At 48.5% G+C, this 14176-nt stretch overlaps 1 protein-coding gene across 1 annotated transcript in view; it reads right to left on the reverse strand.

Annotated features, from left to right (window-relative positions):
- LOC147612826 (uncharacterized) overlaps positions 1-14176 on the reverse strand; it is a 158342-nt gene that overhangs the window by 65336 nt on the left and 78830 nt on the right. Inside the window, exon 3 of the mRNA XM_086783468.1 lies at positions 1161-1247. Coding sequence (XP_086639594.1) covers positions 1161-1247 — 87 coding nt within the window. The remainder of the gene's footprint in view (positions 1-1160; positions 1248-14176) is intronic.

A 14176-nucleotide genomic window follows, 5' to 3' on the forward strand; every position in this document is an offset into this window, starting at 1 on the left:
GGTGGTGTTTTGGACATGGTTAACTTTGATTTTTGTAGTGGGACATGGAAAGTGCCTTGCAGTGCTTTTCGGTTGCGTGTATTGGTCTGGCTTTGAAGGCCAATTTTAGATCATTTGAAAATCTTAAACTCATGTTATTACAACACTGTTTTTGTTACTATGCTTGGAGGTTGTGTGTCTACTGGCATGCTGTCCCAATACCCTTCTTTATGCTATTATGTTATTACAACACTGTTTTTGTTACTATGCTTAGAGGTTGTGTGTCTACTGGCTTGCTGTCCCAATACCCTTCTTTATTATGTGCAATGTGATGTATGCTTTGTACGTAGACAAGAGTCTACCTTGGAAATACATCTTAAGAGAATTGTGAAGAGTGGGTAGTCCGTGTTCTGAGATTTTGACGTTTTACATGGAGTTGCAATGTCTGAGATGTTGCATAGACAATGGTACTACTTCATGAACATTAGGTTGGTTATGCATGTGCAAGCAGGGTTAAGGATTCTATGCAGCATGGAGATCAAGTGGTGTTGTGTACATAGACTTAAGTCTTCCTTGAAATTACATCTTAAGTGGATTTTTAAGAAAATGTGATAGTATGTGCATTGTCAAATTTTCAAATTTTACATGGGATGTGCGCATAGACAATGGTGATACTTTGTCAACATTAATTAGCTTGGTTAAGTGTATGTGCAAGCAGGGCTCGATGTAGCATGGAGATCGAGTGGCGTTCTGTGAATTGTGCAGTATGGGGATACATGATAGTGTAGATAGTGCATGCAACCTTCTCAACTGGTTTTCATACTCTTCACTATTCAATGGAAATGGTTTCCACGTATACTGGTTTCCAAGTGGTGTCTAGAGATACTAGAAAGAAATGTACAATCCACAAGCATTGAGTTTTTAAGTGTGAAGAAATATGTTTCTTTGGGAAACAAACCCTAAAGAATACCTCTAATAAGGCCACTCAGAAAATCCTGCTTTAAAGGCTCGGAAAGCAAACACACCCCCTTTTATTTAAGCATTGGCTTTCAGCACTTGCACGACCAAGGCTCTCTCAAGCCGAAACAGAAACTTGAAATGCTCACTTTAGCCTACCATGCAAGCTGTTACATATTGTTGTGCAGAAAAATCCTTTAACACATAGAATAGTCCTAAGATACCTGTGCAACTCTGTTTCTGTAATTTTCACTCAAAATCCTTCCAACAGTATCAAGAAGTAAAGCCTCAATCCCTCCATTGTTGGCCACCTTCAAACAGCGAAAACATGTTGACTTGCAAATATATATATATATATATTTTAAGACCACCTCAACACACTCTTCTTTGAAAATCTTATCATCATAATACAGAAACTTTAATCATCTTCAATCATTGCTTCCATATTCTCTTGGCATAACTAGAAACTTGAAAAAAGGTTTGAAAAGTAAATATTCCATTAAATTAAATAAACAAGAGAACAAATAGCAGCAACTCATTCCTTTCATTCTACACCAAAGGAACAATTACTTTTTAGAAGCCATTCCTTGAACGTGAAGAGCGAGAGAAGCAAAAATAGAGCAGTGGGCACCTACATATATAGGCATGACTAGCCGAAGGAAGCACTAATATGCTCTTGCCATGTGTGCCCATGTTGGGTAGATGTGTGTGTATGTGGGGGGGGGGGGGGGGGGGGTGGCGGAGTGTTTTATTACCCTTAATGGGTCCATTAACTTTGCGCCCTTAAACCGATAGCCATCTTTCGGCTAACCTAGCCTCGGGTTGTTGTGTGGCACCCCACAGTCTATTTCTGTGGAGATAGATGTCATACACATGGGGGAAAAATGCTTTGACTTAAAATGGGGTGTGTTTGCAGCTGCATGCTTCACATGCCATAAGTTTGGGCACCTGGCTTCCAACTGTCCCCACTCTCACATTGTAACCTCTAGCTGATTATGTTCCTCCTGCTCCGATGGTGAATGAACCAATAGTTCGAGAAAATCCCACTACAGTACACCAGGAAAGAAAAAGCAATCAAGCATGAACCACCCCCCCCCCACCGGGGCGCCTGCCCACCCCGTCCTGCGCCTCACCTTCCATCGCTCTGTGCCCTTGCGCCTCTCCCCCCCTCTGCCTCTCCTCCCCTCCACCTGCACCAGCTTTCGCCCCCTCTCTCCTCTTCCTCTCGCCTGCGCCCCCTGCCCCTTTCTGCGCCCCCTGCCAGCCTTCGCCCCCTCTCCTCTCATTCCTCTCGCCTACGCCCCCTGCCAGCCCTTGCCCCCTCTCCTCCCATTCCCCTCGCCTGCGCCCCCTCTCCTCTCATTCCCCTTGCGTGCACCCCTTACCTCCTTCCCCCTTCTGCGCCCCCTGTCAGCCTTTGCCCCCAATTCCCCTCGCCTACGCCCCTGCTAGCCTTTCCCTTTCCCCTCCTCCCGTTCCCTTACCTACACCCCCGTCCATCCCCCCCACCCCCTTCCTCCTTTTTTCCACCTCACGTCCACCCTCTCTCCTTCCCATTCAGCGCCGCATCCTTGTTTTTTTTTGGTTTTTTGTTTTTTCGTCCTTCTTGCTTCTCGTCCCCTCTCACCTCCCCCCTTCACTGCTTCTCCAGGCAGGTTTTCAGATCTCCAGCAGCTGGGATTCCATCCCTTCGTATCTGCATAGCCTATCCCGAGACAGTGCCGCATGCCATCTCTCTTCCTTGCCTCCGGGGAGCCCCTATTCTGCAGAGAGGAGAGTACTCTGGCCTCCCAGGCCAATGCTTCATATGCAGGTAGATGGGGCATCTCGCTAGATCTTGTCCTCGTCGTGAGTCTAGTAGACCGCCCCCAATGGTCCCCCCTGGGTCCCAACTCAAATCCTCTTGAGAGGGGTGGAAGGGAAGCTAGCCCTCAGGCAACAGAGCACTAGGATCCGGCCACGATCGACGCTGAAGCCGCACAGTGGCAGACCGTCGGCCCGACACAGAACCACCATCCGACTTGCAGACCTAAGCGGCATCACCGAGCACACTAGGCTAGCAGAGCAAAGGAGGAATACGGTTTCGTCAAAGAACCGTTTCGAGCATTTATCTAAGCAGCCACCTAATGGCGATACACCCCCCCCCTCCCAAGCCTTCGTCTTTGGATCTCCCCTCAGCAGCTCCCCTGATCCATCTCCTTCAGAGCCCACTCTCGCCCCTCCCTCCGCCAATCCTAAGCATTCCTGCTGCCCTCCGGCCGCGCAAGACCCGAAGCGGAGGCAACCGGCGAGTTTAGTCTGCTGCTTGATTGATCGCTTCTCGGAGCCGGTTGAGATGACCATCGCTACCTCTCCGGTGAGGGCTCTCCCGCCAGAGTCGCCAGGCGGCCCCCCTTGGATTCTAGGGCAGCCTGTGGATTACAATTTCTTCCAATGTCTCCCTATCGAAGGAATTGGTATTTTTAAGGATACGATGGCTCCCATTTGGATTTGTGTGGTATTTCATCACTCCAAGCCCTCCACGCAAGAGAGTGGAGCGATGATCTTTTCCTTCCCCTTGAGTGTGGCACCGAGGACAGAATGGGATACGGAGACAGTGTCTACCACCATCTAGAGGCACGCAGCCGAGCTCTCTCATCATTTGCGTGATCTACGCATCACCGACGTGCTTACACATATTTGGCCCTTGGCTCAGATGGAGTTGGGAGGCTCATGCCACGGATATCAGGACAGGGATGTGGTGTCCTCCAGCTTGGAGGTGCTGCTCTTTGTGTTCCTTCATATCTCAATAGCAAGACCCCTTCCCTCCTCCTACAGATACCTGCATTGTGACATGTGGAGCCCAGATTATGCTTATTTCCGGGCTTGGACAAAGTGGTGTCACATGGAGGGCAAGATCCATGCCCACCTGGGGCGTCTTCATCCTAGGACTAACTGTGATTACGAAACCCATGCCCAAGACTCTTCAAGTGGAGGGTAGTTCCAGTAGTTCTGCTTCCCACAGAGATTAGATATGTGGATTCCCTCATGGAACATCCAGGGTTTGGGGGGGCCTCAATGCTTTCAAAGGTGTGGCATCCTTAAGAGGAGAGCTTCATAGAGCAGCAGTTGGGGGAACCATTGTATTCTCTTCCTCCAGGAGCACCATCTTTTAGAGGGGGCGTATCCACCACTCCAGGAAGATTTTACCAAGCAAGGGTCACAATTCTAATCTCCCTCTTTTGGCCCCTCTGCGATGCAAGGGGGAGTTTGTATTTCTATAAGCAAGCAGCTCTTGCCGGCAACAGTTGGCTCATGCATCATTGACACTGGTCGGGCTCAATGGGTGGCCATCAAGATTGGCGAGAATTGTGTGGGCTTTTTAAATGTATAGCTCCAAATGCCGCTGCAGGCAGAGCCGCCTTCTAAAGTACAATTTGCCAGTCCCTTCCACAGGCTTACTTTTGGTGTATGAGTGCTCAGTGGGGACTTTAACATGATAGAGTCTGCAGAGGATAGACTCGAAGGAAGCATGGCTACCGTTTCTGGCTCAGAGTACTCTACTTGGGAGGAGCTGATCCTGGCTTTTAGGGGGCATGACCCTTGGCACTTACCAGAGTTTGGACGCAGCACCGAGAGTCTAAAGAGAGTAGGAGACATGTTTCACTCCAGTAGTGCTATGTATGACATCTGTGTCACCCCTTGGGGCCCATACCTTGCTAGTGACAGACTCGTATAGTGTGAGGATCCCCGAAAGCATATCTGCTAGTACTCCCATATCCCGAGTCTCTTCGTCAATCTAGCCCGAGGGACAGTGTCAAAAGCCTTGCGGAAATCCACAAAGTAACAGTATATGTGATGCCCATGAGCTCTCCCCTCCTCAATAATGCCCCGTAATGTGAAAACGTGATCCACTGTGGAGTATCCTCTCCAAAAACCTGCCTACCCTGGTGCTCTGAGTCTATACTCCTCGGCCCATCTGTTGAGCTCATGCTTCAAGATCAACCCATAAATATTGGCCAATGTGTGACCAATCATAATAGTCCTGTAGTTGCCGGGGTCCTTGGTGGGTCACCTACCTTTAGAATCGGCACAATGGTATTCAAGGACCAACTGTCGAGAAAACCCTCACATATTGCCCTATTAAACATACGAACCAAAACTAGGGCCAACACATCCCTGCCATGGGAGAAATGCTCGGCAAGCAGCCCATCATGATCCTGTGCTCTCCTATTCTGCATCCTGTTCATAGCATCTCTAACCATACTCAAGTGGAAGGAGGAATGGGGGGTCGAGGCACAAAAGGGTGAGGGAGAGGTGGTTGTCCGAGGATGTGGTAAATGGAGGCGGCATAGGTATGCCAAATGTCGAGCGAGGTAATCGGAGTCAGTGTGCGATGATCCTGGAAGAGACTCCAAGCCTCCTTGCAAGCCTGTCCCAAAAACAGCTGGTATAGCTCTTGCTCAAGTGTGGCTAGATAGGCATGCTTCTTCCTACGTGTGAGGCACCATAAGATCACTTGACTAGTCCATGAGCCCCACCAAGGGTGAGAAAGTACTCCCCGTAGTCTGTGCAGGTCTCCACGTCTTGTGATGTCTGCTCCACATCCGTGCCCACAATGTCTATCTCCTCATACATGGGATCATCCGTCTCAAAGAGGGGTGCCTATGCACTGGCAGTACGGGCATTGAAGTCTCCAACACGGAGGTTTTGAGAATCTCATAATATCATCATATGGTGGCAGGTATGGACACTCCCCACTGGTGGCATATCTAGATGAAGATGGTGCAAAGTAGCACACCGCAAGGTAGATGTCACGGGCTCTCTGTGTACTAATCCTCACCCATATGAATTGTGCATCCTCATCCCATCTAATCACCTGTATCACATGCTGTAGCTCCTCCCTGTAGAGTATAGCCACTCCTCCTGGCCTCTAGTGCCTCTAACTGTACAGGACTGTGGACGGAAACCCATCTATATCCCCTCACCTCAAGCAGCCGGCTCCTCTCGCATTGGTGTGTCTTTGTGTAAAGGATCATGTCACGCCCTTTAAATGTGTCCTCAAACAAACCTGCATCGATCCGCAGAGCTCCATTGCAGTTCTAGACTGCAATCTCTAGTATGGTCCCATAGGTCACGAACTGTCATGTAGAGCACCGCTCCGTGATAATCACCCACCCATCTCTATATACTGCCCACTTCCCGGCACCTGATGACAGCTTACAGAGATTGAATGTTGCCAAAATGGAACTGCAGGTGTCCTTGCAGGGAATAGGCCATGATGAAGATCGACAAGTGTCTTCTTCGTGTGTGTGAGGACAAAAACAGCATACAAGGGCTGCGTGTGCTTTGTATTTTTTTTGCTTCGCTAAGAGACTTCGCTGACAAGCTGCGGGCTGGTCGTTACGTAGATGCCTCTACGTTGGTGTTTTCGTTACACGCGCTGGTCGGCCCGCATGCATGGCTATTAGCCGGCTGGTGGCTGGTTGAGGCCACGTGTGTGGAAGGCTTAAGTGTAAGCCTTAAATTATAAAGCTAAAAACTTAGTTGTTTTTTTCTTCGTCTTTTTTTGTGTGAAACGTCGCGTAAAAAAAAATGTGAGCAGTTGTGTCTTGTGAACACGAAAGGTGGTGCCCCTTGCATGGATAGCGATTCAGCCCGAAAAGATGCGCCAGGACACCAGGGGAATACGGGACAGCTTGCTAGCACATGGATGCAACCCTGGTGTGAGTCTCAGCTTCCCATCGTTTTTTTTTTTTTGACAAATTTGGGGACAAATGACTAATCAGGTAAAATTGGGCAAAGGGGTCAAAATTGGATGGGGCATTCTCTCCTGTTCTTCCATACAACTCTTGCTATCCCTAATTCTAAGGTTAATTAACTGATTTAGGGTTTCTGATTTTTTATTTTTTTATTTTTTCAGAAAGAGACTTCTATTAAGTATGAGAAAAACATACAACAATCACAGCTATATGCCGGAAGAGAATAGAATCACCCCAACATGTAAGGTGATTTCAACCAAAGAGGAGCATCATGATGCCATGTAAGACTTGTGGTACTAGAGGAAAAGAAGATGCCATGGTCCCATTCTCGCATAAATATCACACGCTTCGCCTATGCAGAATGAGAGGGCCCCTTAATGCGAGCCCAAGTAGCCATAAGAGTGTGGATGATATCACCCCATATAGTACTAATGCACTGAGACCCAAAAATCTGGACACCCTCAATAGCCTCCCTGCATCTAGCTCTCCAGATCTGCCATGCTGTAATACTGGAAATAATCTCTCAACTAGTGTCAATCCTCTATCTAGGGGGTGTATAATCAGAGTGAGGAACATCCTGCAATAGACCATGCTGGGAATTACCTCTACGAATGAAAAAAACAGAATCTGTACCACTGCCCTCATAAAAAAGTTGCGATCCGGACTCGGAGATCCAAGCAACTGTCCCCCAAGTCACATGCATGGCTCGGTCACTCAATTTGCCCATAAGTTGGGCTACAGGACCCCAAATCTGCTGTGCAATGCTGCACCCCCATAGACAATGTTGTACGGCCTCAAAATCTGCCGCACCTCTAGGACACGAAGGTGCTACACCGAAAACTGATCTCCACTGATTGGTAGAGAGACCACCATGTAAGAATAACCAGAATAAATGAGAGATCTGGCTCCTTCTGTATGAGTGCCAAAGTCTATGCCAATATCTACGCTGTATCACTGGAGAAATATCATAGCTCTCCCAATGAGGCCTGAGAGTAGGGATCCTATGTATCTGTCGAGTGAGGAGAAGCCTGGCATTCCGAACAGTGAAACTGAAAAAAGGAAGGCTTTTCAAAGGATCGAAGGCATCAATCCACTCCCACTCTCCTGGATCCCACTGAAGATATCTAATAGGACTGCCACCATATAGCCACAAACACCAAGAGCCATGAGTCACTATCTGAGGAGAAGGGTCGATGAACCAGTGCTTCCCCGAGCGACCAACAATCCTCACTGGACTAAGCCTATTGTTTGGTATGATCTCCTCCATACTACATCTCCTCAATCTCCCACCAGGCATGATAGAATACATGAGGAAATCTGTATCCTCCTGGCCTAGAAGCAATGACCTGCAGAGGTATGCCTATTCTCGAAAAACTCCCAGCCAACTCGGATGATGGGCTCCGTGAAAGGTCCCAGAAAGCCACTCATGCGGAATAGCTGCATCAATCTGATCAATACAAATGCGAGAGCCCCTAAGATGCTGAGTGGATGCAACTCTCCGATCCTCCGGAAGACTCTTAAAGGCCTTCCAAGCAAGAACTGTGTATGCGCATCTCTCCCATCCTGACCATTGCATATAATGAGATGAGTGGCCGACCAACCTCATCCCTAATGAACTCGTTCCACATAATAGGTTGTCGGTCAGCCTCGTCCAAAGACCTAGGAAGCCTTTGTCGCAAAAAATATCTCATGCTTCTCCATGCTCAGACAATGGCTGCAATAAGAGAAAAAGATGGTGCCCTAATACCAGCCTCTGTGAATGAAAAACGTGTGTTGGGCATCTAGTCTCTCCCGACCCTGGGTGTACATCTGGAAATCTCAGACAAGAAAAAATCCTTCCAAGGCTCAGTGCCTCGTAGGAAACCTCTGACCACAAGTTTGCAAAGCAACACCCTGCATTGAACATCCGGATCAATAATATTCAAGCCCCCCTCTTTTGGGCTGAATAACTGTGAGCCAAGCTGCCCTAGCACGAGTGTCTGAGGTGCTATCCAAGCCCGACCAGAGAAAATTGCGGATCAATCTCCGCAATTGGCCAATGCACGCACGAGAGAAGCACCAACAAGAGGCAATAAACCAAGCTGAGGCAAGCAAAACCTGATTAGCCACCAAAGCTCTAGAGGCTAAATCGCTCCAATGGAGGAGCTTCTTCCAGATACTCATAAGTACCAGAGCAAACTGCTGTGCAGGAGAAATATCAATCCCAACTTGGCATCCCAGATATCTAGCAGTACATCCTCTGCTGATCCAAGTAAAACCAAGCTCTGCACCCCAATCAACTCTCGGTGAATCACTAACCCAAAAACCAACAGATGTGTGCCAATTAATGAGTGCCCCTGCTGCCAAACAGAACTCCTCTAGTGCTACCCGGAAGGAACATAAGCATATACTTGAAGCCTCCAAAAACAGGGCAGTGTCATCACCTAACTCAGAGTCAACCAACTCCTCATGACTACGAAGAGGCAACCTCAATCCTGAAATACCAGCAGTGGAGCGGAGAAAGATGCTCATAGTCTCTACAACTATGATATATAATAAAGGGGCTAATGGGCAGCCCTGTCGTACTGAGCGAGAAATCTGAAACCGCTCTCCTTTATCACCGCAAGCAAGAACTCTACTGTGGGCATCACGATACATGCATGAAACTCGCTTGATCCATCTCTGAGAGAAGCCCATATGGCTAAGAGTACCCTCAAGAAAGTCCCAATCCACTCTATCATAGCAAAATCCAAGAGCAGAATGGCTAAGGGCTGATTGCTCGCTTTAGCCCATTCGACGGCCTCCCAAAACGAGAAAATGTTATCAAAGATGCTCCTGCCGTGTAAGAATCCATTCTGGGTATCATGAATAACATCCTGCAAAATTGGCTGCAATCTGATGCTCACTGCCTTAGCAAGAATCTTATAGGCAGTCCCAAGTAAGGTGATAGGTCTCCACTGGCCAATCAATGTCTTATCCCCGCTCTTAGGAATAAGATAAATACGCCCCTCAGTGAGAGAAGAAGGCATAGAACCTGTGTCCCACATCTCCTGCAAAGCCGATGTTATCTCAGCCCCAATCTCATCCCAAAAAGTACTGAAAAAAACAGGGGAGAGGCCATCCTCCCCTGGACACTTACCATGAGGTAAGGCATGAAGAGCATGACTGAACTCCTGCATAGAAAAAGGGGCATCCAAAGCGGCACACATCTCCTCGGTGATCAAATGTGGCAATGCATTCCAAACCTTCATTTGTGCCCTCTGTCTCATATCAGAATGTGGCTCAGCACTAAGAAGCTGGCAATAGAAATCGATGGCAATCTGTCTAACCATGAGAGGATCTGAGTGAAGAGTGCCAAGGATCAGGAACAAGCACAAGGACCCGAGGTACACCATCAAGAGTGGCGGTAACGGCCGCGGAAGCTGAAACTGAAGAGCTCGGGAGGATTGGTACCTCTAGAACCTAGCCAAAGGATGCCCCTATGGAAGCTAAAAGCTTCCAATAGGACCGAGGAAGAGCAGGGAACCGTAGTGAGACCGGGGTAAGGCGCTGATCCTCCACCACTGGATCAAAGCCCACCTGGTATACTGAAAGAAGAAAATCTTCCTAGGACCAAGAGGAAAGGGGCTGCTAGCCAAAGCCTGAGAAGTAGCTTCTGAAGAATGAAAGTCCACCTGGAAGAAGCCTCGACCAAGTAAACGAGTATCCTGAAAGTGCACAATCAGCTCCGAAGGGAGAGCTGCTAGAAGCCATTCACGGGCCTATGAACGAGAAGGGTGGGAACCATAAACTCTCGCAACAAGGGTAGTCTGGACCTCAAGGTCAATGTCGTGCTGAAGAGAGGTGACCTCGTCTTGTGAAAAATTGATGATTCTCCCGGCCAGTGGGGTGATGAGAGATTGGCTGCGGCGGCAGAAAAAGCCTTAAGACCAATCAAGAAAAGTGGCCGGCCAACTTGCATCCAGATAAAATAGCTGCTCGGAAAACGGGAGTAGAGGAAGGGGGGGAAAGGCGGGGAGCAGCTGGGGAAGCAAGGGCAAAGGGGCAAGCGGGGGCAGTAGAGGGGCAGGCGGGGATTGAAGAAGGCAGGGGGCGGGCAGCAAAGGGGGAGGCGGGGCAGCAAAAGGGGGGGCTAGCGGGGGCAGCAAAAGGGGGCAGGCGAAGGCAGGCGGGGGGCAGCAGAGGGGCTGACGGGGGAAGTCAAGGGCAGGCAGGGCAACAAAAGGGGGGCCTAGCGGGGGCAACAAAAGGGGCAAGCGAAGGCAGGCAGTGGGCAGCAGAGGGGCTAGCGGGGGTAGCTGAAGGGCAGGCGGGGACTGAAAGGCTAGCGAAGAGCAGACGATGGGCAGGCAAAGGCAACAGAGGCAGGCGGGAGCAGCAAAGAAACAGGCGGAGGCAACAGAGGGCAGGCGGGGGCAGCAGCGCAGGTTCACGTCACTTCAGCACGTCATCACTCAGAGTCCAAATCTTTCAAGCCATCAACCTTTTAACAGCGGACCTACCTCAAACACATCATCTGTGGCATCCAAACAATTTCCGGTTTCTGATTTTTAGGGTTAGGGTTAGGGTTAGGGTTTTTTGAATGTGGGCATCCTACACGTTGGAGCTTGTTTGCTCTGATACACTGTGAGGACTTCCTAGTCTATTAAGACATAATTAAAATTGAATACAAGAACTAAAGATAATTAGAGAGCGGAAAGCTTAGTTGTTTGCATTGAGACACAAGGCCTTGTTAAATAGGGCCCGAAGAGGTACAAATGAAGAGGCACATCCCTGACGAAAGGGTGTGACTCTTGAATGAATAGTTATGTCTTTTGGACGTAGAGGTGTCCTTTAATCAATAGATGTGTCCCTTTGAAGAGACGTGTCCTTTGATGATGACCCATGTGATAAGGTGTGACCCTTCACTGGTGTCCTTTCAATGATTAAGAGTAATTAAGCGTAAGCAATCAAGTCACAATCGTGATAGTTTTCCAAGCCTCCATCACTTGTACCATTCTCGCCCGTCTGTGCTCCACCTGCATGGGTGTGAGGTCATCTCCTAGGTAGATCCTGGTTCCTTTTCATGTGGCCCTTTTTTGCAAGAAGGTTGTGTGTGTTTCTCCATCTTTAAATTTTAGGAAGAGAGGCCTCTCCTTTGTAGGGTCCTAGGTAGATCCTGGTTCCTTTTCGTGTGGCCCTTTTTTGCAAGAAGGTTGTGTGTGTTTCTCCATCTTTAAATTTTAGGAAGAGAGGCCTCTCCTTTGTAGGGTCCTTCCCCATGCGCCAGGCTTCCATGAAGGGGGGGGGGGGGGGGGGGGGGGGGGGGGGGCGCCTAGTATTCTTATTTGTTTGCATAAGGCTTCACCTCCATCGGTGAGCCTTCTATCTTCAGCCTTGTGATCCTCACATTGAGGGCCTTTTGCTTGCGATGTTTGTCCTCCTCAAACATGCTATCATGAGAAAGAAAGAAATATAGATAGATATATTAAGCGTCTACTAAAGACCCAATGGGCCTATGAGACCAAAGTGATACAATAATTTCCATGGCATATCTCATCATGGAATAGAAAATAAAACAAAAAGAAAACATAAACATAGCTATCTCACTGGGGTGATACAAAACTGTCCATGGAAACTCATCATGGAATACTAAGAACATAGAAACATGAGAGCAACATCAGCTCCAAGTACATGGTATACCACTCTCCAAAATATCAAGCATGGGGCTAATGAGTATGGCCGAGAGGTCTCCCTCAGCTATGTCACATGGAAAGGTAGCTCGATGGCGGTGAAGCATGTCCTGGATCTGGAGCTGATGAGGTGATCGTGCCCGACGGGGGGGGGGGGGGCGAGGGTGTCGGCCACGCTGGAGTGCAAAGGCTCGGTCGGAGGTAACTCCTCTCGGGCGAGGTAGGTCCAGAGCAGCTCGTGGAGAGTCCACGAGATCCACTTTGTCGGTGTCCTCCACCTACTGGGTCCGGAAGAAACTGGTGATGGTTGGCTAGCGAGGGAGGGGGCGGGGTGGCTCGGGCCGAGGCTCTCTCAAGAAGGTGTCTTTGTGTCTACGGAGCTCAAGCAAGAACAGGCCCAGGCAACGCTGGTCCTGGAAGTCAATGATCCTGGAGAGTGGACCGAATCCCTCACAAAATAGATAGTGAAACCTCCCGCGGATCTCATAGTATACTGGGCAGCGGGATATGTAATGCTCCTTCGTCTCAACCTCTGTGTGGCATAGTCAGCAGATCCCATCCTCTCTCGGTCTCCGTATGAGTTTCCTGGCTCTGAAGATGCGCTCAGCTCTACCTGTCTCCACTCTGAGAGGCGGTGGGATGAAACCCGTATCTCGACAATCGCAATCCGCATGGCATGGGACATGTGAACACTCAAGTTGCCTGGCTGTTGGATGAATCGATCCTCAATGAGTGTGAGGAAGTGATCTCTGTAGAAGTGAGCTCCGAAGGTGTGATCCATGTGCAATTTGTGTAGAGGCTGAGAAGATCTAACCAGATAACCCGGTTGGTATCCTCATGAGACAGCCAGAGAAAAGGGGAGTCCAAACTGTAGAGAGAGAGAGAGAAAGAAGAAGAAAGAAAGCTGTATTAACGTCTACTAGAGGCCAAACTCGACCTATGAGACAAATCAATGTATAACTGTCAATGTCTTCTGGATGTCCAGAAAAAAAAGGACAAAATGAACATGAAATAAACTATGAAAGTACTGAGCTAGTGGGGGGGGGTGATGGATGGAGCACTACTGCTAGAGGCTCAGTATGCAACCTATATGCGTAGGGTATACAAGAATGCAATGCAGATCTGTCTAGCTCCAACCAGTACCATAATGGGGGTGTAATATATGATACATAGGCAATGGCGAGGCAAAAATGACCTATGAGACCAAAAGATTACATCATGTCCATGGAATACATCATCATGGGTACTAAAAATAAAAGAAAGGAACAAGAGCTGAAATGCCAAAGCTGATCCCAATACAAAGAGCATCAAGCTCTCACATCACCCTAAAATATCACGCATAGGATGCTACATCATTGTACCCAATGTACTAAAGTTGAGCCGGCAAGAGAAAGTCCTATGGTGGTGGGAAATGATGGCTTTGATCCTCCTATTGTGACACGAGCGAGATCAAAGTTAATGCTCAAAAGAGAGAATAATTACACGACTTAATGAAGATTTGATTGATGTATACAACTCCACCAAGTACAATGCCTTTTTTTAGGTGCAAGACCTTATCTTTTGACTCAATCACACATACTCGATGAATGGCATATGGCATGGCCATTGACATCACTGCTTACTTCACACACACACAATATCTTATCCACCTAAGGGTGGGCTCACACACATAAGCACACTTACACATAAGTAAGTGGCTTGGGAGGAGCTGATTCTAGCCTTAAGGGGATAGGAACCTTGGCATTCAATGTAGCCCTCGGAGTCGGTGCTTCTCGAGATCCAACACGAGGGGTACAGGCCCAACCTTTCCAGATTTTTTATGTGGATGAGTGGGCTTGTGGACTAGAT

The sequence above is a fragment of the Cibotium barometz genome, chromosome 45 (assembly GCF_041138505.1).
Source record: "Cibotium barometz isolate CiBa-2024 chromosome 45, ASM4113850v1, whole genome shotgun sequence".
In the NCBI taxonomy this organism is placed as follows: domain Eukaryota; kingdom Viridiplantae; phylum Streptophyta; class Polypodiopsida; order Cyatheales; family Cibotiaceae; genus Cibotium; species Cibotium barometz.